General features: G+C 27.6%; 3 protein-coding genes and 1 pseudogene across 3 annotated transcripts; all 4 read right to left on the bottom strand.

Annotated features, from left to right (window-relative positions):
- Nucleotides 1-1385: 1385 nt before the first annotated feature.
- Nucleotides 1386-3280, bottom strand: LOC114188577 (wall-associated receptor kinase-like 8). The gene is made up of 2 exons (XM_028077148.1): nt 2167-3280; nt 1386-1504 (listed from the first exon to the last, which is right to left on the bottom strand). The coding sequence occupies exons 1-2, from the start codon at nt 3119-3121 to the stop codon at nt 1386-1388; spliced, it is 1074 nt and encodes a 357-aa protein (XP_027932949.1). The 5' UTR covers nt 3122-3280.
- Nucleotides 3281-4927: 1647 nt separating this feature from the next.
- LOC114188576 (wall-associated receptor kinase-like 1) lies at nt 4928-10717 on the bottom strand. Its single transcript, XM_028077147.1, has 4 exons — nt 9691-10717; nt 9201-9208; nt 8792-8835; nt 4928-6123 (listed from the first exon to the last, which is right to left on the bottom strand). Exons 1-4 carry the CDS (start codon nt 10627-10629, stop codon nt 4928-4930), a joined length of 2187 nt encoding a protein of 728 aa, XP_027932948.1. The 5' UTR covers nt 10630-10717.
- Nucleotides 10718-13102: 2385 nt separating this feature from the next.
- LOC114188164 (wall-associated receptor kinase-like 1) lies at nt 13103-18749 on the bottom strand. The gene is made up of 3 exons (XM_028076715.1): nt 17150-18749; nt 16550-16606; nt 13103-14352 (listed from the first exon to the last, which is right to left on the bottom strand). Exons 1-3 carry the CDS (start codon nt 18060-18062, stop codon nt 13157-13159), a joined length of 2166 nt encoding a protein of 721 aa, XP_027932516.1. The 5' UTR covers nt 18063-18749; the 3' UTR covers nt 13103-13156.
- A 2112-nt stretch (nt 18750-20861) lies between these two features.
- LOC114188165 lies at nt 20862-22720 on the bottom strand (annotated as a pseudogene).
- Nucleotides 22721-25028: the final 2308 nt, after the last annotated feature.

Below are 25028 nucleotides of genomic sequence, written 5' to 3'. Positions count from 1 at the left end.
TTAAATGTATATGCATTTCAGCTATGATATAATAAGTTTATTACATTTAATGAAAAATTAAATATAGTTTTTTAATAGATGTTGAAAGCACACGTTATTCTTAAATAGCGTTAAACTTTTACCAATATGTATTTTATCTGCTTTATTTGGATTAAGAGAACAATGAAAAATGAAAAATAAAAAAATAAAAAATAAAAAATAATATTGTTTTAATTAGAGAAAAAAAGTAAAAGTAAATAAGTTGAAAGTTTATAATAAATTTGATTAATATGACAAAATAACTTTTGTTATATAAAAATATATTTAAATTTTTTTATAGAATAAAATTTTAAAAGTAATTTAATATAATCAAATATCTTCCGAAAATATAAATTAAAATAAAATATTATTATAAAACTCTAATAAAAAGTATATTTTAAAGTAAAAATATATTAAAAAAATATTTACACAGAATATCAAATTTTAAATTATTTTATTTATTACTTTAATTAATTATTTTTTATGATATAAAACATATATATAAAATATTAAATTTATTTGATTTTATTGATCATTTTAATTTTTTATTTTAACCATTCATTTTTATAACATAATATATTGATAATTTCATTATTAAAATAATTATTATTATTCATAACACAATCAATTATATTAGTATAATCTATTACTTTATTTTCATGACAAATTTGTTATATTAATCAATAAAGTTTAACATTATAAATATTTTTGTGTTATATATTTTAATATTTATTGATTTTTGCACTTTTTTGTATATTTACTTTCGTGGGAATAATATACTTATAGATCCAAATATAATATTAAAGTAAAATAAATTGAAAAAAAAGAGAGATGCAAATAAGAGAAAGGATGATTTGATAAACGAAAGTAAAATAAAAAATGAAAAATAATGATGAAGTGAAGTGCTGATAAAAAGAATATGAAATGAAATAATAGTAAATTTTTACTGAAAAAAAGAGAAAAAGTGTGAAATATTAGTTAAAAAAATATATAATAGACTATATTATTGACATAATTTTTTTGTTAACAAATTGACTTTTTATAATAATAAAAATAAAAATATTTTGTAATAAAGAATAGCTTTACATAATTTTTTAACGAAATTTCTCTGTTTTTATTTTTTTCTCATGTATTTAATTTTGTTTTCCCTCTGTTTTCTCTTCTTTACCAAACAGATCATTAATACGAAGATAATCAATGTTCCTAAGAAAAGAATCATGTAAATTATTAACCACTTCATAGTTTATAAAAAACGGATTTAGTAACTTACTTTTTTCAAAAATATTTATATAATTTATTTCATTTTCATGTATGAATGATCAACTTTAGAAAAATATAAAAAATAAACAGTTAGAAATTGAACAAAGTTATGATAAAAAATAAAAAAAAGTGAATCCGTAACCATCATGCATACCTTTAATGGCAGCAATTATTGTTTTTTGATGCCTATGCCAGTAGTCTGAATATGGAGGACTGTCTGATGAATCTGAATGATTTTTTGAAAATAGAAGTTTAGAATATTTATAATAATATTATTCAGTGGAAATGCTGATAAAAGGTCTAATAATAATGATAATAAAAGATTGGAGGAAAAAAAACAGCAAATAACAGCCGTTTAAAAAAAATGATTAAACTTTGCCAAATTATCTATTTAAATAAAAAATATTATTTTATTATTTTATTTTGATAAAAAATAAAATATTAATTTATTTTTATTCTATTTATGAAATCCTTATTACGTTTGTCTAAAATATTGTTGTGAAAGATAATTTTCCAAAAGAAAATACATTCATAATATTTAATACTAGTATGTATAAGTGTTCTCTTCTCTTTATTATATTATAGAGTTAATTTAATTTTAAAAAAATAAATTTAAATAAAAGCGTTTATATAATAGTATAGATTTCAAGATATATATATATATATATATATATATATATATATATATTGTTATATAAAAGAATATTAACTTTTCTAATTGTTTTTCTCTTTTATCTCCTTACAATATTATACGTTTAGCCACAATATTTTGATAATTATATTTTTTCAATGAAATATTGTTCTCATACAAAAGAAGAAGTTTTTTAACTGCAGTAAATAATAGTGTTATAATAAAAGAAATAGGTAGGGTTGAAATTATATATTTACCTGAACAACCTCCCTCAAAATAGGGATTACCTGGACCCCTTACGCAAGAACATCTCTGACCTGAACGTTTATAGAGTGAAGAAGTAATATTAGTGTCAACACACTCAGAGAGATTCGCTGCAGGAAGTTTAAGGCTGAAATTGTTGAGAATCTCCCATTCAAGCACAGCAGGGACCAAATCTAAATCCTTCACCGCTCCATACACAGAAAAATCGTAGCTTTGGGGAGTATGATAAGGATTATAAGGATTATAAGGATAATAACGACAATCTGGCCGGTAGTAGCGTGGGTATAGGGTTAGATGTTGCTGTACAACCATGGCGTAACTGCACTCATCATCCATTTCGTTCTCCTTCAATCCTTTCACTTGGGTGCTGTATTCCTTAAGATACGGTGGCAGGGAATTCTGACAGCAGTTCTTCCCATTACAATCATTGTTTTTAAGCTCCAGCTTCCCGATGTCATCCACCTTCAAGTCCTTGTCGCAGATGGATACACAACCACTACTTCCTGTCCCATTCACCTGCAAAAAAGCAATAATATTGCAACCTGCGGCAACAAATTTGTTCTGTTCCTGGGAATATACGAAAGGGCTTCCTTCCAGCGTGAGGTTGACCGGCGGAGAATCTTTGGTTCCGCAGTTACTACGGTAAACGGGATGAATGATAGTAACCGTGCCTCTTCCCACATCAATGGATGTCACTTCCACTCCTATTGACTTGAGGTAAGGTGTTTGATGATATGTGGCACTGTTTCTGCATTCTATTTCAAACCACTTCTCTGCGTAGCATTCTGAACTCTTCATTCCAAACGGAAAGGGAATTTGAAGATCTCCACATCGCGAATCGCAACCAGGCTTTGCTACGGATGGGTAATCTTCTTGTGATGATGATACCTCTACAAGTACACTCCATATTGCCAAAACGATGAAATGCAGTACCAATTTCAGAATCATCGTCGTTTGTTGGCTGGCAGATGAAATGGATCCAACTTCATACCAAGATGGGTGTTTATATTACTATCATTTTCACATCATTGCCTGACAGTTAAGCAATTTCTTTGTTTCTTCTTAATGACTCACTGCTCCATGGAGTGTTGCAAATAAGATAGAAACATAGCGCGTGAGGTGGAAAAACCAAAATATGAAAAAGACAGTGAGGACAAAGGTGGACCAACAAACCCAATCCGTATGTTATTAATCTTAAATAAATAAAAAAATAGTTGTTTGATTAAATTTTAAATTTGTTGGGGTTATTTATAAAATTAATTATTTTTTACTAGGATATCTAGCAATTATTATATTGAAAAATATGTCTTTTATAATTTTAATTTAAATTATTCATAATTATAGAATTATATAAGATACCAACCATTTATCAGATAAAACTAATTTGAGAATGTACATGTGGTATCATCATTAACCTGATTTAATTTGAGAATTTGTATTATATTGTGAATGTTGTTCCATGTGCTATCTAACAACAAAATTATCTGTTCAGTGTCAACTTGCCTTCTAGTGCACTTGAAGTCGTGGTTGGAAAATAACCATACGCGTTGGTTGACTCCAAAATCTACGTCAAATTCTATATTCAAAGCGAAAATTACACTCCCGACTTTTACTTTGATTGAGTGCATGAGCTCTGAAACAGTCAAAACTGTCACTTTATATCGCAGCTTCCACGAGAGGTGAGCATCTCATCTGACTTTTCAAAAGAGAGTAAATACAAAAATATTTATTTAATTATGTGAAGACATAAATGCAAGGGAAAGTAGATGAATGGTTATATATTCTATTCGGATAAGGAAGGTCTATAATTCTAAAAAATTAAAATACATTATATTTAAATTATTTATAATTTTTTTTATTTAAATTGTTTATCTGAGGTGTAATTAAAATATTATATATATTTTTGAATAAAGCAATTTATATTTTAAGATAATATTTTATTTTAAACATATTTTGATAATTTAGTTCTATTATTTAGTAGGAGTTAATTTAGCTCAATTTTTAATTTTGGGGAACTTCTTTCAACTTTCGATCAATACCAGCAATTACTTAGAAACAGGGTTGTTGCTGCAACACAAAGTTGTATGAGAAAGCAAGAAAGTTTAGGACAAGTATATGGAAGTATGTACATCTGTATGGCAAGCTAACTCTTTAGAACAGGACAACTTGAAGATTGTATCATTCATTTAATAGTTTAACAAACTCAATATGTTCCTAATTGTCTCTGGTTTAAACAAGAAGTGGCATATAATCTAATCATCTACCATTTTAAATTCAATATATTTTATTGGATCTAGATTGGATTCATACTAAATTTTGTAAAATCCAATCCTTAACCACTCTTAGTTCACTACGTCCTTCTAGTCAAAGGAATGAGCAACATCATCTATGCTATAAAAAAAAATGTTGGGAACCACAACCACCAAGAATATATCCCATATGTCATAGTCTTCAAAATCAAATAGTTGAATGCCCTCAATTCCTTTACATACCTTTATGAACTCAACAGCCTCATCATCTTACCAATGAATACAACAACTACAAATAAATATCAGTGCATATTTACAATTGTATTATACTTTATACATAATCTAATATACACATGAACAATTATCAATAACCACATTTGCAACCTATCATTACAATGTTAAAGTATAACCATCAACATTTTAATGGTTAGAATTTTTGAAGGTTATATACTTATTATTCAACCAAAATGATTTTATTTAGCACAAAAATTAAGAACACTTATTGTTATATGGTAAAAATATGAATATCTTCCGTGCTCGGTGCTCCGCTACTAAGATTAAAAGTTGACCTTATTTCTGAAATAGTAGAATTATCATCCCAAGATTGATACTCTTCACTTCTAACAAGTTCATTATGTCCTTCTTGTGCATTAAGTACATTTTTCACTTTTCGAATACCTTCTAATTCTAATGTGATTTCCTTCATAGTTGGTCGTCTCTTTCCATTTAACTCTAAACATCTACTTGCAAGATTGATAACTTTCATGATATGATCTCTCTCCCCTTCCTTCATCACTTTTTCATCAATAATATCAAACACACAATTTTCCTCCACACATGTAATGAAATATAAAGCTAAACTTCTGGCTTCCTCTGGACTTAGAAGGGTAATCGGCTTTTGTCCCGTTAAGAGTTCAACAAGAACTACTCCAAAACTGTAGACATCACTTTTTTCTGTGAATTTACTAGTTCGAAAAAATTCAGGGTCCAAGTATCCAAATGTTCCTTGAACTACTGTAGTAAGGTGAGTAACATCAATTGAAATAACTCTTGATGTACCAAAATCTGCTACTTTTGCCCTATACTTTTCATCCAATAGTATATTTGTTGACTTGATATCTTTATGATAAATAGGCTGAGAAGCAGCAGAGTGCAAGTAAAACAAGGCTCCTGCAACTTCAGTGGCAATTCTCAAACGCATCTCCCATGTCATTGGCAAATCTTCATTTTGTTGATGCAAGTACTCGAAAAGATTACCATTAGGAATGAATTCATAAACAAGCAAAGGAATTTTAGTCTCCAAACAACTTCCTAACAACTTGACCACATTTCTATGATTAATTTGTGAAAGAATAACAAATTCATTGATGAATTCTTCGATCTTTCCTTCGATCTTAAATTTTTTCACTGCAACAATCGTTCCATCTACCAACATGCCTTTGTAAACAGTAGCTTGACCTCCTTTTCCGAGTACTCTATTTATATTGAAGTTATCCGTCGCCATCTCCAATTCTTTTAAGCTAAAGAGTTTAACTTTATCCACATTAACTTTACCAGAAGACAATATTTGTTGTAACAACAATCCTCCATTTCTTTTGAACAATTTTTCTCTGTACTTCTGTACTATTATTAATTTTGTAGCCTTGAACACTCGCCATAAAACAATGAGTAAAATAATGGATCCTAAACTTGTAGAAAGTCCTACATATTTTACAACATCAATACATTAAAATAAGACTTTTCATCATATATACAGGATAAAAAGATCGACAAATTTTTCTCACTACATTAATGGAGCTTACAATATGTGAATTTAAGGTCTTCGACCACCTTATTTCCTACAACAATATATAATGAAATTACTTCATGTGTTTGTTTTTCTTTTAATTTACTAATATTAAAAATATGACCTTTCAAATGATCGGAGAATATGATTACTTACCACACATTCAATTTTGACGTCAATTTTAACAAATAAAGCTTATGTTGTATTTTATTTATTTTCGACTATGGTTTCAAACTTAATGCAACACACTAACAAATACTACCAATTTCATTTTTATATGTAATGTAGGTTTTCTTTGAGGATTTTTTTATTTCACTATAGTTTAGTTCTTTATATGTAATAAGTACGACTTAATTTCAATATTATCCTAAGTAAATATTTGCACTAATATAATCTTTTTATTTTTACCAAAAAATCAGGCAGGATGTGAGAAAAACCATTGAATACACACTAACACCAAGAATAAATAAATAAATAAAATAGTAAGATATTTAGTAAACAATGTATTCATTAAGTTATTTGCTATTTTTTTTTAACACATATGGAAGAACCTTAAATTCAAAATAAAATGAAAAAAAAAAAGATATTCAAGTTTTAGTCTAGTTATAACTTTAAATGTATATATTTAGGGATTACAAATCAACTCACTACGTGGGTATTATCCAACTCGTTCTAGTAATATTTTAATTTTTTTGTTTTTTTGTTTTCTTTTATCATGTAGAATACTATTTTGATATGTTTTATATAATTATTTTTTTTATTTTCTTACTCTTTATCATATTATAATTTTGTCCCTATAATTGTATAAATAAATTTTATTTACTATAATATAAAATGTTAATATAATTGCCTTAAAATTTTATTATTATTAGTTTAATCTTTATTTTTTGCGTGATTTTGATCAAGTGATGTATTATAGCCTGTATAAAAAGAATATATTCATTAGAATATAAAAATAGAAGTATAAAAACATTTAAAATATATTTTAATTTGAATATTTGTTTTCCTTTTATATTTTTTTAAAAATATTTTTAAATTTTACCAATTAGGTCTATTGATCTTTGTAAATTTAATAAATATTTTGGTTCTCATAAGATTTTATTTGGTATTCTAATTTGAAATTTATAAAATTATAATTTCTTTCTAAATATTTGATATCAATGAAATAACTTTATCTTAATATTGAATATCTTATAATATTAGATTTTCTTTACTATAATTTTTTATTATTTTATAAAAATTAATTAATTAATATTGAATTGGTAAGAAAACAGATACAGATATAATTATATATCTGTTACTTGGTGGGAATGAGATAAAACAAAAATTTGATACCTACATATTGAGTTTATGTATGTGAATGAACCAAATTTTTCTATAAAGATGAATATGAAATAACAACTCATCTCATCCCACCCCGATTGTCATCCTGTTATAATAATAAGTTTACTAAAATTAGTGATAAATTAAATATATCTTTTAATAGATTGGTAGTACACATTATTCATATATTAAACTTGATATATCGATGTATTCATTTTTTATGTTTTGTTTGGACTCGAAAACAAATAGAGGTCGAAAGTGGTTAATTGAAGAAAAAAAAAATTAAAAGCAAATAAATAAAAAAATTATAATAGATTTAATTAGTATGATAAAATAAATTTATATATATATAGAAAATAATTTATGGAATAAATTTCTAAAATAATTATATATATATATATATATATAATATTTTTAAAAAAATAAATTAAATTAAAATATTATTATAAAATTTTAATAAATATAAAGTCATTAAATTTATAGGATATCATATTTTAAATTATTTTATTTTGTTTTAAATTATTTTAATTATTTATTTTATTATAATGTACAACGTACATTAACAAAATATAAAATTTATTTGATTTTATTGATTATTTTAACTATTCATTTTATTATAATATATTAATGATATAATTATTAAAATAATAATAATTATTTCTCAAATGATCGATTATATATAATAATCTATTACAATATTTTGAAGACAATTTTTTAAATTAGTGAATAAAGTTTAACGTTATAATATTTTTTTTGTTTTATGTTTTTTAATTGATTGATTTTCATACTTGTTCTATTTTTACTTCCGCGTGTGAATAATATACTTGTAGATCTAAATACAGTGTGAAAGAAAAACAAAGTGAAAAAAAGGAAAGAAAAAGAAAGAAAGAGTGCTTTGATAAAAGAAAATATATAAATGTTGAAAAATAACGACGAAATGAAATAAAAAAATAAAACTTTCCCTCAACAAAACCGAAAGTGTGAATAAAAATATCAACAATAATAGACTATATTATTGACATAACTATTTTCTTAACAAATTTACCTTTTATAATAATAAGAATAAAAATATCAACAATAAATAATACCTTTATATTATTTTTTATTTTGAAATAAAATTATAATTTTATTTCACTCTTTGGTTTTTCCTTTCACTGTTTTGTCTTCGTTACCAAACCTATCATTAATATGAAAATAATCCATGTCTCTAATTAAGAAAAAATCATATAAATGATTAACCACTTCATAGTTCATACATACCTTTTATGACAGCAGATATTGTTATGGGACTTATTGATTCAATGCTGTAGTCCGAAGAAGAAGGGGCTGAAATGTGAGGAATAAAGTTTAAAATATTTATAATAATGTTATTCGGTACACCTGAAATATATATATATATATATATATATATATATATATATATATATATATATATATATATATATATATATATTAGGTTAACATATTTTTTTGGTCTTAATCTTCTTTATCAAGTTTTGTCATATAAGTTCTAATTTTGATTTTGTCTTCAAATAGGTTTCAATTTTTTGTCAATTTTATTCAATTGAGTCCTATTAACACAGTTTAAATCATTAACGGACATGAACAGTGACGGTCACATATCACTTCGTGATTTTTTTTTTAATTTTTAATTTTTTTAAATGTTCACCTGTCAACCTAGTAGTGTGTCACGTGTCAAAGTCAATGTTCTATATTCAATTTGGTTCCTATATTTGTTATTTTTGTTCAATTTGGTCCCAATTTTGTTTAAAATTGACCAATTTTGTCCCTATCGAAGATGTGACCAAATTTAATATTTATATCAAAGTTATAATGATGTAAATTTTAATGTATTATATAAAAATATTTAATAAAAAATCTGAATTTTAATATAAAAAATAACACGGACTTTGACACGGTTGATACATGGACATTTAAAAAAAATTCAAAAAAACCACAAAGTGACACGTGAAAGTTACTGTTCATGGCCGTTAATGATTTAAACGGTGTTAGCAAAAAAGATCCAATTGAACAAAATTGACAAAAATTAGGACATATTTGAACACAAAACAAAAATTAGGACTTATTTGACAAAACTTAACAAAAATTAAGACCAAAAAGATATTTTAACCTATATTTTAAATGTAATAATAATAATTATTATAATTATAAAGCTTAATTATATATTTACCTAAACAACCTCCTTGAAGGTATGCATTACCCGGACCGGTGGTGCAGGAACATCTCTGGCCTGAACGTTTATGGAGTGAAGAAGTAATATTAGTGTCAAAACAGCGAGAGAGATTTGCAGCAGGAAGTTTAAGGCTGAAATCGTTGAGAATCTCCCATTCAAGCACAGCAGGGACCAAATCTAGATCCTTCACCGCTCCAGACACAGAAAAGAAGTAGGATTGGGGAGAATGAGTAAAATAGTATAGGTATAAGTTATGATTTTGCTGTAGAATCATGGCGTAACTGCATTCATCACCCCTTTCATTCTCCTTCAAACCTTTTATTCCACCCCTGTATTCCGTAAGAAACGGTGGCAGGGAATTCGCACAGCACCACTTCCCATTACAACCGGCCTTTGAAAGGTCCGTCTTCCCGATATCATCCACCGTGTAGTCCTGGTCGCAGATGGAGACGCAACCACTGCCTTCTGATCCGTTTACCTCCAAATAACCAATAATATTGCAACCTGTGGCAACAAATTTGTTGTATTTCTGGGAATACACGAAAGGGCTTCCTTTGAGCGAGTAGTTGACCGGCGGAGAATGTTTGGTTCCGCAGTTACTACGGTAAATAGGATGGTTGATAGTAACCGTGCCTCTTCCCACATCAATGGATGTCACTTCCACTCCTATTGACTTGAGGTAAGGTGTTTGATGATATGTGGCACTGTTTCTGCATTCTATTTCAAACCACTTCTCTGCGTAGCATTCTGAACTCTTCATTCCAAACGGAAAGGGAATTTGAAGATCTCCACATCGCGAATCGCAACCAGGCTTTGCTACGGATGGGTGATCTTGTGCTGATACCTCTACACCTACGCTCCATATTACCAAAACGATGAAATGCAGTACCAACTTCAGAATCATTGTGGCGTGCTGGTGTCTTTATTTCTATGATTTTCACACCATTGTCTTGCAATTAAGCAATTTCTTGGTTTCTTCTTGATGTCTCACTGCTCCATGGAGTTGCTAATAAGATAGAAACCTACCGCGCGAGGTGGACAAAAGCCAAAATAAGAAAAAGTTAGTGAGGATAAACGGTGGACGTATATACCCAATCCATTATTCTTTGTTTTGTTGTTTCACTAATTTTTGATTTGATGAGGTTCTTTATTAATATTAAATATTTTTTCATTAGGATAGCTATGATATTGAAAAATAAGTCTTTTATGATTTTGATTTAAATTATTCATTATTATAGAATTATTATAAGACACCAGAATTTACCCCATAAAAAAACTAGGCTTAAATATATATTTGATCCCTATTTTTGTTGTTTTTATTTAATTTGGTCTCTATTTTCGTTTTGTGTTTAAATAGTTAATGTTATTGAACCGTACATGTCACGTGTCAGCTTCTGATTTTTTTTATTTATTTTTTTAATTTCAAAAAATTGTCTGCGTGTCAAGTTACAATTGTGCCACGTGTTAATACTAGTGTCATATGTCAGTTTGTGGTAGTATTATTTTTTTTGTTTAATTTAGTCCCTATATTCGTTATTTTTATTCAATTTAGTTTCAATTTTTGTTAAAATAAATTAATTTTGTCCCTTTCAAATTTATCCGATAAAAAAACTAATACATTTCTTTTATGAATATATTTTTATAAATGATGCACATGTGGTATCATCATTCACTTTCAGTTGAAATAGTTTGAGAACTTGTAATTGGAAATATTAGATTGTGAATGTGTGATAACTAACAACAAAATAATCTATTAATTGTGAATTTTGATTGTAGTGTATTTGAAATGGTGCTTGGAAAATAATCATAGGCTTAGTTTACTCCAACATCTACGTCAAATCCTATATGAAGCGAGAATGACTTGACTTTTGCTTTGATTGGGTGGATCACCTATGAAATAGTCGAAACGTCACTTTATATCACAGCTACTAGGAAAAGTCTGAGAGCATCTTATTTGAGTTTTCCAAAGTGGAGTAAATACAAAAATATTGTATGAAAGACAAGGTAATTAAGGAAATATTGTACCAGTTAATTTGTGACGAAGGAATCGATTTACTCCTGAAGCTATTTTGAGATTTCTCCTACTTCCGAGAAGAAACACGAAAAAAGCTACGCTGGAAAGTTTATAATGGATAACAAAGTTTTTTTTTACCATTTTGGTATAATTTTGTAAATATAAAATTCAATATTTAGAAAAAATATAATAATAGTTAAATTGTTCTTGATGTTTATGATTTTATAGTTGTCTGTATGAGTACAACTTTAACTCTCTTATAATTATACATGATAAAAATAATTTTAGTTTTTTCTAATGGACAACAAACAAATTCCCTCTCATGATCTCAATAGTCTCACCATCTTACTAACGAATACAACAACTACACAAAAAGATCGGTGCATATATTTAATTCTAATATATATCAATAAAAACTTGTCAATAACCACATTTGACATCATATCATTACAATGCTAAAGTATAACCTGCAAAATCTTAATGGTTATAAATTTTGAAAGTTATATACATATGATTTAAGTAAGATAATTTTATTTAACACAAAAGTTAAGAAGACTTATATTGAATATGTTTTAAGGTTGATGGTCTGCTTCATATATCAATAGCCGACCTGATTTCTAAGATGGTATAAGTATCGTCTCAGATTGATAATCATCACTTTTAACACGTTCATCATGTTTTTATTATGCATTACATTTTTCATCTAATTTTCGAATACATTTTAGTTCTAATGTGACTTGCTTACAAGATTGAATATGATTTATTTATATGCATTAAAAATTACAAAATGACTAACAAAAATATAATTAGGACAACAATAAGTTTTACGTGTACTCTTGTACTTATTCTATTGAATGAGTATATTTTATCCTCAATTGACTATAAGACAAATAGGAAAAAAAAAAAAAAAGCTTTATAGCGACGTTGATTGGATTTGGAAGGACAGAGGAGAGGGAGCATATCCTATGGGTTCAGGTTTATATTTGGGTACGTACTATGTTAGTAAGATTTTGTGTATTACTGGGTTGATTGGGATAGAGATTATGGATTAGATTTTGTTAAAAAAACTATGATTTTGATGTATTCTGTTGTAATAGTAAATGTCTTTATTCATGATATAAATAAATATATGAATTATTATAATTTTTTAATATTTTATCTATTATATATCAAATAGATTATACTCTGAAAATCATTTTATTATTTTGTCATTTAGATTTTATAACTATTTTTTTTTAAATTGAAACAGCTATTTATAATAAAAACAATATTTACAACATTATAATACATACAAAAATATATGTTACATACACAATTTTATAGTACAAACAAAACCTTAGAATTAGGAGTGTGTTTTTCTTTGTTCTGTTCTGTTTTTCGGTACTTTACTTAACACAAAAATAAAAATACTTACCGATCATATGGTAACAATGTGAACATCTTTCAAGATTGTTGTTCTGCTACTTAGATCAAAAGTTGATATTATTTCTGATATAATAGAATTATCATCCCAAGATTGACAGTCTTCGCTTCTAACAAACTCATTATGTAACTCTTGTGCATTAGACTCCTTTACCAATTTTCGAATACCCTCTAATTCCAAGGTGATTTCTCTCATAGTTGGTCGCCTCTTTCCATTCAGCTTTAAACATTGACTTGCAAGGTTGACAACTTTCATAATATGATCTTTTTCCCCTTCTTTCATCACTCTTTCATCAATAATATCAAACACACAATTTTCCTCCACACACATGATGAAATATGAAGCTAAACTTTTGGCTTCCTCTTGACTTAGGAGGGTTATTGGCTTTTGCCCAGTTAAAAGTTCAACAAGAACAACTCCAAAGCTGTAGACATCACTTTTTTCTGTGAATTGACTAGTTTGAAAAAATTCAGGGTCCAAGTATCCAAATGTTCCTTGAACTACTGTAGTAAGGTGAGTAACATCAATAGAAATCATTCTTGATGTACCAAAGTCTGCTACTTTTGCCCTATACTTTTCATCCAATAGTATATTTGTTGACTTGATATCTTTATGATAAATAGGCTGAGAAGCAGCAGAGTGCAAGTAAAACAAGGCTCCTGCAACTTCAGTGGCAATTCTCAAACGCATCTCCCATGTCATTGGCAGATCCTCATTTTGTTGATGCAAGTACTCAAAAAGATTGCCATTAGGAATGAATTCATAGACAAGCAAAGGAATTTTAGTCTCCAAACAACTTCCTAACAACTTAACCACGTTCCTGTGGTTAATTTGTGAAAGGATGACGAATTCATTAATAAATTCTTCAATCTTTCCTTGGACCTTAAATTTTTTCACTGCAATAATCGTTCCATCTATTAACATGCCTTTATAAACAGTAGCTTGACCGCCTTTTCCAAGTACTCTATTTGCATTGAAGTTATCAGTGGCCTTCTGCAATTCTTTTAAGCTGAAGAGTTTAACTTTATCCACGTTTATTTCACCAGAGGACAATCTTTGTTGTAACAATAATCCACCATTTTTTTTGAAGAATTTTTCTCTCCATTTCTTCACTATGGTTTTTTTTGTAACCTTGAACACCCGCCATAAAATCAGAAGTAAAATGATAGATCCAAAGCTTATAGAAATTCCTACATATTTTAAAACATCAATACTTTAAAATAAGTATTCAAACATTTATAAAGCCTAACAATTAAGATTAAACTAACACACGGAAAAATCTTATAGTCTTTCATTCATATATATAAATGAATCTATACAACTCAAACTATTTTAACATTTAAAAATAATAACTAGAATGTATGATATGCAATTGTTGTAGTAATTGTAACATGTAATGTTTGTTTGAAACCATGATTTTGTACTATTTTTTATGTTTAAGCAATTGTTTAATCGTTTGTTGATGATACAAGGAGTAGCAAACTTCCTTGTTGGGGTAAAAATTCATGTTTCCTCCCTGTAGGGTTTGTCTCGAGCCAATTTATGTTCAAGTAAAGTCTTATTTGTTGAAGCGAAAAATATTTCAATGCAAAATGTCCCAAAGTGGTGAAATTTTCGCTCATGCGAAGTATTTTTGCTGTGAAAATGTGATGGTGATAATGTGACCTGAGGTGGTGAGTTTTTCACTCAAGCGAGAGTGTTAGCCATACAACTTTCCCTTAGACAAAATCAAGCGAGAGTTTTTTTTTTTTTAGCCAAAATAAAGTAAAAAAACAATCTTGAGTCTATTTCCAATCAAGTAAGAATCTTTTTCTCAAATGAAAGTTAATCCATTTTTGTTGTGTGTTTCTAACTTCTATCAAAATGAAATTGAAATGTTATTAGATAATTATGTAGTTATACTTTAAGGTAAGCTATGTGAGGTAGAAAATAGAGCGAAGAATTAATGACCATAATCTACTGCTTGTGTTTGAGGTTGGGTAGAATCAAGGATTATTGCATGTAACTTGTGATTTATTGATGACATATATAATACTCAATGAGGAAGAAATTATTTTTGTATTTGACAATATATATATATATATATATATATATATATATATATATATATATATATATATATATATATATATATATATATATGGGTTAAATATGTTTTTGGTCCCTTAAGTTTAAGTAAAGTTTGAAATTAGTCGATTCGAAATTTTTGACCAATTTAGTCCTTCATCTTTAGATATGTGTGAATTTAGTCCTTTTAACCAGATTTTGTTAAGTTTATCTAACAATTTAAGCGCATTTTATGATAGTATTTAAATTATTTACATCGTTTGATCCATTTTTGCTTCAATGCTAAATCAAATATTATCATAAAACGCGTTCAAACTTTAAATAAAATTAACAAAATTTGATTAAAAGGACTAAATCCACACATTTATAAAGATAAAGGACTAAATTGGTCAAAAATTTTGATGAGAAACTAATTTCAAATTTCACTAAAATTTGAAAGACCAAAAACATATTTAACCCTATATATATATATTTATATATACATATATATATATATGTATATATATATATATATATATATATATGTATATATATAAATATATATATATATATATATATATCAAATGCAAATTATTATAATATATTGTATATAATGAGAGCTAGAGTTATCAAAATGAATTAAATATGAGTCTGGCCACTAAAAATTGGATTCACCCAAGTTGAACCCATAGTGAGCCGAGTTGGTAAGTTAACCTGATCATAAAAAAGAAAAAAACACATATCTCCCTTAATTGACTTCATTTTCCTACACTTACCTTTGCACTTCTCACACCTCCCATAAATTCTAATATCACATCATCTTACCCATAATTTTTTAAATTATTTAGAATTTAATTAAAATTATGAATTAGTTTTTGAGATGAATGATTTATTTGATGTCTAAAATGTAAAAAAAAAAAAAAACGCTTGGACTTTTTGAATTTTGATACATATTAAAAATAATGTTTGATTAAAGAAAAAAAAAAGTTGTAATTTTTTTTAATTAAGTGAGTCATTCTGTTAACCCATCCGTCTAGGTTAAGTCATACTCAAACTTCTTGAGCTTGGTAATAATTACGTTTGGATTGGGTTTAACTCACTTAATAAGTGTCAAAATATTAATAATAAAGAATACTCTTGTATTATTTTTTATTTTTTAACATAAAATCTTTGTTTCTATTTTTTTTCATATATATCTTTTCAAACATATTCTATCACTCTCTTTTTTTTTCTTTCACTTATGTACCAAACCCATCATTATTATAAATGTAAAGATAATCAATATTCCTAATTAAGAAAAGAATCATATAAATTATAAACAACTTCATACTTCATACATACCTTTTATGACGGATATTGTTAGGTGACTTGGCGAATTCTGGTAGACCGAATAATCGGCTGAAATGTGAAAAATAAAGTTTAAAATATTTATATAATGTTATTCAGTAAAAAATGTAAGAAATAGGATAAAAATGAGAAAAAAAAAAAGAAAGAAAACGAGTTGTAATTTTTTGAATTAACTACAGCATGATTATATATTACTTAAAAAAGAAAATGGCTGGTTCGTTTTCTTATAATTTTTTTAAAATATATGGATATTCTCAGATATTTTAACTATGATATTCTCAATTTTAAATAAATATTAACTTTTTATTCTCAAAATGTCTTTAATTTAAATACGATAGTAAATTTTATATAAATATGTCGGAACCAGGAAATATATATAAAGAAAATTAAAATTGTTTTAGTAATCTTATATATTTTTTTAAAATTATTGTTTTTATTTTGGCTTTTAAGCATGTAAAAGAAAATTAGAGCCTTAGAGGCCTAGTGGTTTATGATACAAAAAAGAAACTTTTTAACTAGTAAAGTAATAAGTATAATAATAATAATAATAATAATAATAATAATAATTAAGTAGGGTTGAAATTATATATTTACCCGAACAACCTCCCTCAAGGTAGGGGTTGGAACCGAAACTGGAACCGCCTAAGCAGGAACATCTCTGACCTGAGCGTTTATACCGTGAAGAAGTAACATTAGTGTCATAACACTGAGAAAGTGTTGGGAGATTAAGGTTCATATTGTTGAGAATCTCCCATTCAAGCACCACAGGGACCACATCTAAATCCTTCATCTCACCATTCACAGGAAAATAGTAGCTTTTGGGAGCATAGTAAGGATAGCTTAGGTAGTCGTATGAGTTCAGATTTTGCTGTATAACCATGGCGTAACTGCACTCACCATCCGTTACATTCTCCTTCAAACCTTTTACTTGGGTGCTGTATTCCTTAAGATACGGTGGCAGGGAATTCTGACAGCAGTTCTTCCCATTACAATCACTGTTTTTAAGCTCCATTTTTCCAATATCATCCACCTTCAAGTCCTCGTCGCAGATCGACACACAACCACTACTTTCTGTCCCATTTACCTGCAAAAAAACAATAATATTGCAACCTGCGGCAACAAATTTGTTGTGTTCCTGCGAATACACAAAAGGGCTTCCTTCCAACGACTGGTTCACCGCCGGAGAATGTTTGGTTCCGCAGTTATCACGGTTAATGGGATTATTGATAGTAACCGTGCCTCCTTCCACATCAATGGATGTTACTTCCACTCCTATTGACTTGAGGTAAGGTGTTTGATATGTGGAAGTGTTTCTGCATTCTATTTCAAACCATTTCCCTGCGTAACATTCTGAACTCTTCATTCCAAAGGGAAAGGGAATTTGAAGATCTCCACACTGCGAATCACAGCCAGGCTTTGCTACATATAGGTCACCTTGTGCAGATACATCTACATGTATAAACCATAGTATCAAAATCATGAAATGGTATACCAATTTCAGAATCATCGTTCTTTGTTGGCTGGTTCAAGATTCAAGAGGGGTGTGTGCAGGCCTCCAACTTCTTCCAAGATGAGTGTTTATATTACTATGATCTTCACGTCATTGCCTAATTATTAACCAATAATTTGGTTGTTTCTTCTTAATGATTTTGACAGCTAAGCTCTTTATATCAGATTGTGAATGTTGTTCCAAGTGCTAACGAACAACAGAATAGAAACGAAATAATCTATCAGTAACGTTGTTCCAAGAGTACAAATAAAAAACAAAATCATCTTTCTGTAGTCTTTCAAAAGATGCGAAGGATCTTATCGTTAATGATTTAAAAACAACATAACTTTGTTCTTTTGCATTCTAGTCTATCTGAAGTCGTGCTTGGAAAATAATCATACACGTTAATTTACTCTAAAAACCCTATATTCAAAGCGAAAATGGTGCTCCTGACTTTTGCTTTGATTGAGTGGATAAACTCTGAAACAGTCAAAACTGTCACTTTATATCGCAGCTTCCAGGAAATATTCTTTGACTTTTTCAAAGTGGAGTAAATACCAAAATATTGAATTATGTGAAATATTAAGTAAGAGAAGTAAATGGAAGAGAAGGTACATCAATAATTTAGAGTTTTTTTAGCTGATTATATGTACATATTTTTTGAGGTTTACAAGGGAAATTTAACAAAAATTATATTTTTCTTTGAAAATAAATAATTCACATTAAATCACGTCAAGGTGTAAAAATTAAAAATTAAGAAATAAAAGTTATAGTATAATTTTTTTATTTGGATGCACCATACAGCAAAAACAATACCCTCTCTCCTTAATGTTTTTGTAATTTCTTTAGATTTCGATTGAAATCAAAATAAAAACACTCTTATTTTGGATTGAACTATCACACATTTTTTAAAAATTTAAATTAAATAATAGAATTCTTATTAAACATATTGACTTATGGACTTAAAAATTTTGGAATTAAAAGATTGATCCAATCTGCTTAACAAACCCAAAAAAATTCAAGATATGCACATGTATACTTGAACAAAATGAATTAAATCAAGTTTATTAATTCAACTAAAAACACAAAAACAAGAAAGACCAAGAAGCTAGATAATGCACTGAACAAATTTAAATTGAGCATAGAAAAGAAAAGAGACATTGCACACTGAGTTTAATATTGGTTCACTTTTCCACAAAATTACATCTAGTTACCTAACCACAACAACAAAGCTTGTACTAAATAAAAATGTTTCAAATCACACAACAAAAATATACAAGAACACAAATCTTGCACCTATAAGATAAGTTGTTAACAAAAGTAACACCCTACTAAGTAAAACATCAATATCACTTTATCATTCACTAGTGTAGGAAAAAGTTTTGACTCTGATTATTTTCCGATTATTTTAGACATTATACTTCAATTTCACAATCGAAGCATATCTGGACGATGTAAAATAGGAGAGACTTTTAACTTTGAATTTGAATTGAAGCCTAAACTTTCATATTAGGCTTTGATTATCAAAAAAATTGAAGCATAAAACAATTAAGAAATTATATAAAAAAATAGAGGAAATGACTATAGTTTTGTTAATAATTGAAACCTAATCCCTTTCTGGTTTTAAAAATAATTTAAATTTAAAAATATTAGGCTTTGTTACGTAAATACCTGAAACCTAATCCTCTTAAATTTAAATTATTTTTAAAATCAGAAAGGAATTAGACTTTGATTATTACCAGAAAGAACCTATTTCCTTATTTAAGTTTCAGTTTTGGTAATAACCAAAGTCTAATGTAAACTTCTTTTTAAAATAATTTTTTTCTTTTCCTTTTTGCCTACATATCAATCTTATCTACAGAAAGAAAACAACCATAACTAACACACATAATCTATATACAATAATATATAAATGACAATTTTATATCATTGCACTTTAAATAATTTACAGGTAAATGTTTCACATACTATTATACATTTCTATTATATATTTTGCACAAGTTTTTCTTACATATTATATGGACTTCTTGTGTATTGATGTTGTTGAATCTATGAAAAAAAACAATAATTTCAATTATTATATAAAAAAGCATGTTATTTTATAGATTTCAATTTTCAAGAGAATCGAAACCTAAATGTTCTCAATAATTTCAAAAGTGTCATCACATGTTTTGAAACTTTGCTTTTCTTAAACTCGAGACATGTTAAGCAAAGTCAAAAGTCAAATAGACTTTTTGTACCGGTGATTTCAATACTCAATGGCACAATTTCAGGTGAAGAAATGTTGAGTTTTTCCTATCACAGTAGTTTGATCTTCAAAAGCACTTTAATAATGCTCCAAGAAACTTGTCTTAGCTCAAATATATATCTCATTACAAAATGAAAAGACTTCAGAAGAATTTTGCTCAAAAACTTTGAAAAGAGTCAACATAAGAGAGTTATATAACTTTTAAATTGGTTGTTTTAATGGATTAAAATTTTATTGTGATATGTTAATTTTACTTATTCGTAAAATTAATAAATTAAAATAGAGTAATCTAAAAGCTTTTAAAGCACGTGAAAATTTAATTTATTGAAAACTGGTTTTAACATATTAAAAAAAATTTCTAGAACTGACCATGTTTCTAAATAATCCTAATCAATTAAAACCAAATATGTAATCGACTAAATGTTCACTGTAAAACATATATGAAAATTTTAAAATATTAAAATCATTTTTTGATCAATTGAAATCTTCTTATTATCAATTTAAGCTCTAAAACAATTTCTAGTAACTTTCTAAAATTACTTATGAGATCAAACAACATAAAGATACAATTTAATCAAAAACATATTTATTTAAATACAAACATACTCTCTTAAGTATCTAAGTCATCAATATTCAAGGAGAAATGTCTTGATAAGGTTGGATTCATGAAATCTTCATGTCTTCATCGAAGTTTTGTACAACACATAAACAACCTTAATAATCTCAACAAAATACCCTTTTTTTTTAATTTTCGAATACCTTCTAATTCTAATGTGATTTCCTTCATATTTGGTCGTCTTTTTCCATTCAGCTTTAAACATTTACTTGCAAGATTGATAACTTTTATGATGTGATCTTTCTCTCCTTCCTTCATCACTTCTTCATCAATAATATCAAACACGCAATTTTCCTCCACACACTCGATGAAATATGAAGCTAAAGTTTTGGGTTCCTCTGGACCAACGTGGATTATTGGCTTTTTCCCTGTTAAGAGTTCAAGAAGAACTACTCCAAAACTATAAACATCACTTTTTTCTGTGAATTTACCAGTTTGAACAAATTCAGGATCGTAGTATCCACGTGTTCCTTTAACTACTGTAGAAAGGTGAGTATCATCAATGGAAATCATTCTTGACATTCCAAAGTCTGCTACTTTTGCCATATACTTTTCATCCAATAGTATATTTGATGACTTGATGTCTTTATGATAAATAGGTTGAGAAGCAGCAGAATGCAAGTAAAATAAAGCCCCTGCAACTTCAGTGGCAATTCTCAAACGCATCTCCCATGTGATTGGCATATCCTTGTTTTGTTAATGTAGGTACTCAAAAAGATTACCATTAGGAATAAATTCATACACAAGCATAGGAATTTCAGTCTCCAAACAACTTCCTAACAACTTAACCACGTTTCTGTGATTAATTTGTGAAAGAATGACAGATTCATTGATAAATTCTTCAATATTATTTTCTCGGACCTTAAATTTTTTCACTGCAATAACTGTTCCATCTTCCAATATACCTTTGTAAACAGTAGCTTGACCTCCGTTTCCAAGTACTCTATCTGTATTGAAGTTATCAGTGGCCTTCTTCAATACCTCTAAGGAAAAGAGTTTATCTTTATCCACATCAACTTTACTAGAAGACAATCTTTGTTGTAACAATAATTCTCCATTTCTTTCGAAGCAATTTTCTTTGTATTTTTTCTTCATGATTTTTCTTTTAACTCTCCATAAAATAAAGAGTAAAATGATAAATCCAATGCTCATAGAAATTCCTACATGTTTTAGCACGTAACTACATTAAAATTCATGTAACTCTTTTGAACATTTAGAAACCCTAACTGTTAAAATATAACATAAATTATATATACTTACCTAAACAACGATTATCGTAACCGGCTGTGAAGAAATAATATTCCAGTGAAGAAGTAATATTGGTGTCATTGCTGGGAGAAAGATGAGTCGCAGGGAGATTAGGGTTCAAATTGTTCACAATCTCCCATTCAAGCACCACAGGGACTACATACACAGGATAGTTGTACGTGTTCAGATTTTGCTGTACAACCATGGCGTAACTGCACTTATCATCCGATTCATTACAATCAGTGTTTTTAAGCTTCATTCTCCTGTGTATGGACACATACCCATTTACCTGCAAAAAGAAAAAAAAAAATTACAACCTGCGGGCTCAAATTTGTTGTGTTCCTGGGAATACACGAAAGGGATTACAGTAAATGTATGCTTCACCAGCGGAGAATCTTTGGTTATGCAGGGATTGTTGATACGTAGGTCATGTTGTGCAGATACAGCCGATATTAAAAAAATGATGAAATGGATTACGAATTTCAGAATCATTGTGGCTTCTCGCTGGTTCAAGATTCAAGAGTTGTGTGCAGACTCCAATTTCATATCAGCATGGGTGTTTATATTACTATGATCTTCACATCATTGCCTAATAATTAATCAATAATTTATTGGTTTCTTCTAAATAATTTTGTCAACCATGTAAATTATATGTTGTTCCAAGTGCTACCGAACAAACATGCAAACAAAATAACCCTATCGAAGGCGGTATTCCATTCCAATAGCTAATATAAAAAACAAAATAATCTTTCTATATATATATGGATGTTATCGTTAATGATTTAAAACCAACATAATTTTTGTTCTTTTGCGTTAAAGTCTATCGTACACATTAATTTGCTCTAAAAATCTTATATTTAAAGGCAAAATGACGCTCCTGAATTCTTTGATTCAGCACACATGACACTAAAGAGTGAAAACTGTCACTTTATATGGCAGCTTCCAGGAAAAGTATGAGAAATTTATAAAGTGAAAACTGTCACTTCATAAATGCATTAAAGTCAGCATGATTAAGTTTCTTTCTTTCTTTATTTATAAAAGAATAAATAAATAAATAAATAATTTTGGTTATATATATTTGTTTTTAGAATAATTAAGTATTCAAATTTTGGTTTCATTTAACAATGAGAGCAGCTGATTTGACTTTTCGAAGGTGGAGTAAGAAAAATATTGAATTATGGGAACGTCTAATTTGACTTTTACATACGTATATTAAATTCACAGATAATGTACGTATGTAAGTCTAATTTATTTACGGATGTAATTACGATTTTTTTTTATAGTGGAATACATAAATAAATGGAAGAGAAAGTAGATGAATTGTTAGAGATTTTGTAGTTGATTATATGGACATAATTTTTGGAGGTTTACAAGCAGAAGGAGCAGAGGAATCTGGACAATAAAACAGATGTTCCCAGCTTTCTTTGGATGCACCACACAGCAAAAGGAATATGCTCCCTCCTTAATGTTTTATAATTTCTTTTAAGGTTAAATATGTTTTTGGTTTTTGTCCTTCAAACTTCAGTGAATTTTGGAAGTCCTTTTTAAAATTTTTGACCAATTTAGTCCTCCATCTCTATAAATACGTGGATTTAATCCTTCTTACAAAATTTTACTAAGTTTATTTGACATTTTAAACGCATTTTATAATAATATTTGAGTTAACATTGAAGCGGCGGAAATGTGTTAAACGGTATAAACAATTCAAATACTATCATAAAATGCGCTTGAAACATCAGATAAACTTAACAAAATTTGGTTAAAATGACTAAATTCACGCATTTTTAAAGATGGAGGATTAAATTGGTCAAAAGTTTTGAAGAGAAACTAATTTCAAATTTTACTAAAACTTGAATGACCAAAAATATATTTAACCCTTTCTTTAATTTTGGATTCAAATCAAAACACTCTTATTTGTTTTACTTTTTAGGGTTAAATATGTTTTTGGTCCTTCAAGTTTTAGCGAAATTTGGAATTAGTCCCTCATCAAAACTTTTGACCAATTTAGTCCTTCATCTTTCAAAATGCGTGAATTTAGTCCTTTTAACCAAATTTTGTTAAGTTTATTTGATATTTTAAGCGCATTTCATGATAGTATTTAAATTATTTACACTGTTTGACACATTTTTACTTCAATGTTAACTTAAATACTATCATGCAATGTGCTTGAAACGTCAGATAAACTTAACAAAATTTGGTTAAAAGGACTAAATTCACGTATTTTGAAAGATGAATGACTAAATTGGTATAAAGTTTTGATGAGGGACTAATTCCAAAATTCACTGAATTTTGAGGGACCAAAAACATATTTAACCCTACTTTTTATACATAAAAATATTTTTGTCATGTCTTTTTTATTATCTAACTTTACTTATAATGAAACCGAAAAACAAACATTCTATACATAATTCATACATTCTATACATAATACATAATTCATAATTGATATACATAATTCCATTCACAAATTGTTTAAGACAATTTGATTATATTTCTTTAAAACCTTAGTTATTCATAGTTCTAACTTCTAAGAAGTACATCTTCTGTTTATTGATGACAAAGATTATAATTGTTAGTTTTGTTTGGGGAGTTCGACTAATATTTCTTTTTTCTAAATAAAAAATAAGAGTAAGATAAGGTTTTCTTTTTGAAGTAATTTTCATTTAAACAATATGTTATTGTTTAAGCAAAAATTATGATAAAGCAATTATCTTTTTTAAAAAGATTTTCGATCAAATAAAAATTATATTACCGAAACGAAAATAAGTTTGAAACAACTTTCTTTTACCTCTGTGTTTCTTGGTTCAAATAACTAAGGCAAAATGATTTTTTTGACTAAACTAGAATTCTTGACAAAATCTACATTTTTTAT

This window comes from Vigna unguiculata, chromosome 6 (genome assembly GCF_004118075.2).
Source record: "Vigna unguiculata cultivar IT97K-499-35 chromosome 6, ASM411807v1, whole genome shotgun sequence".
Lineage (NCBI taxonomy): Eukaryota > Viridiplantae > Streptophyta > Magnoliopsida > Fabales > Fabaceae > Vigna > Vigna unguiculata.
Note: the sequence above shows the minus strand (reverse complement) of the source record. Positions and strands in the feature narration are given on the sequence as shown.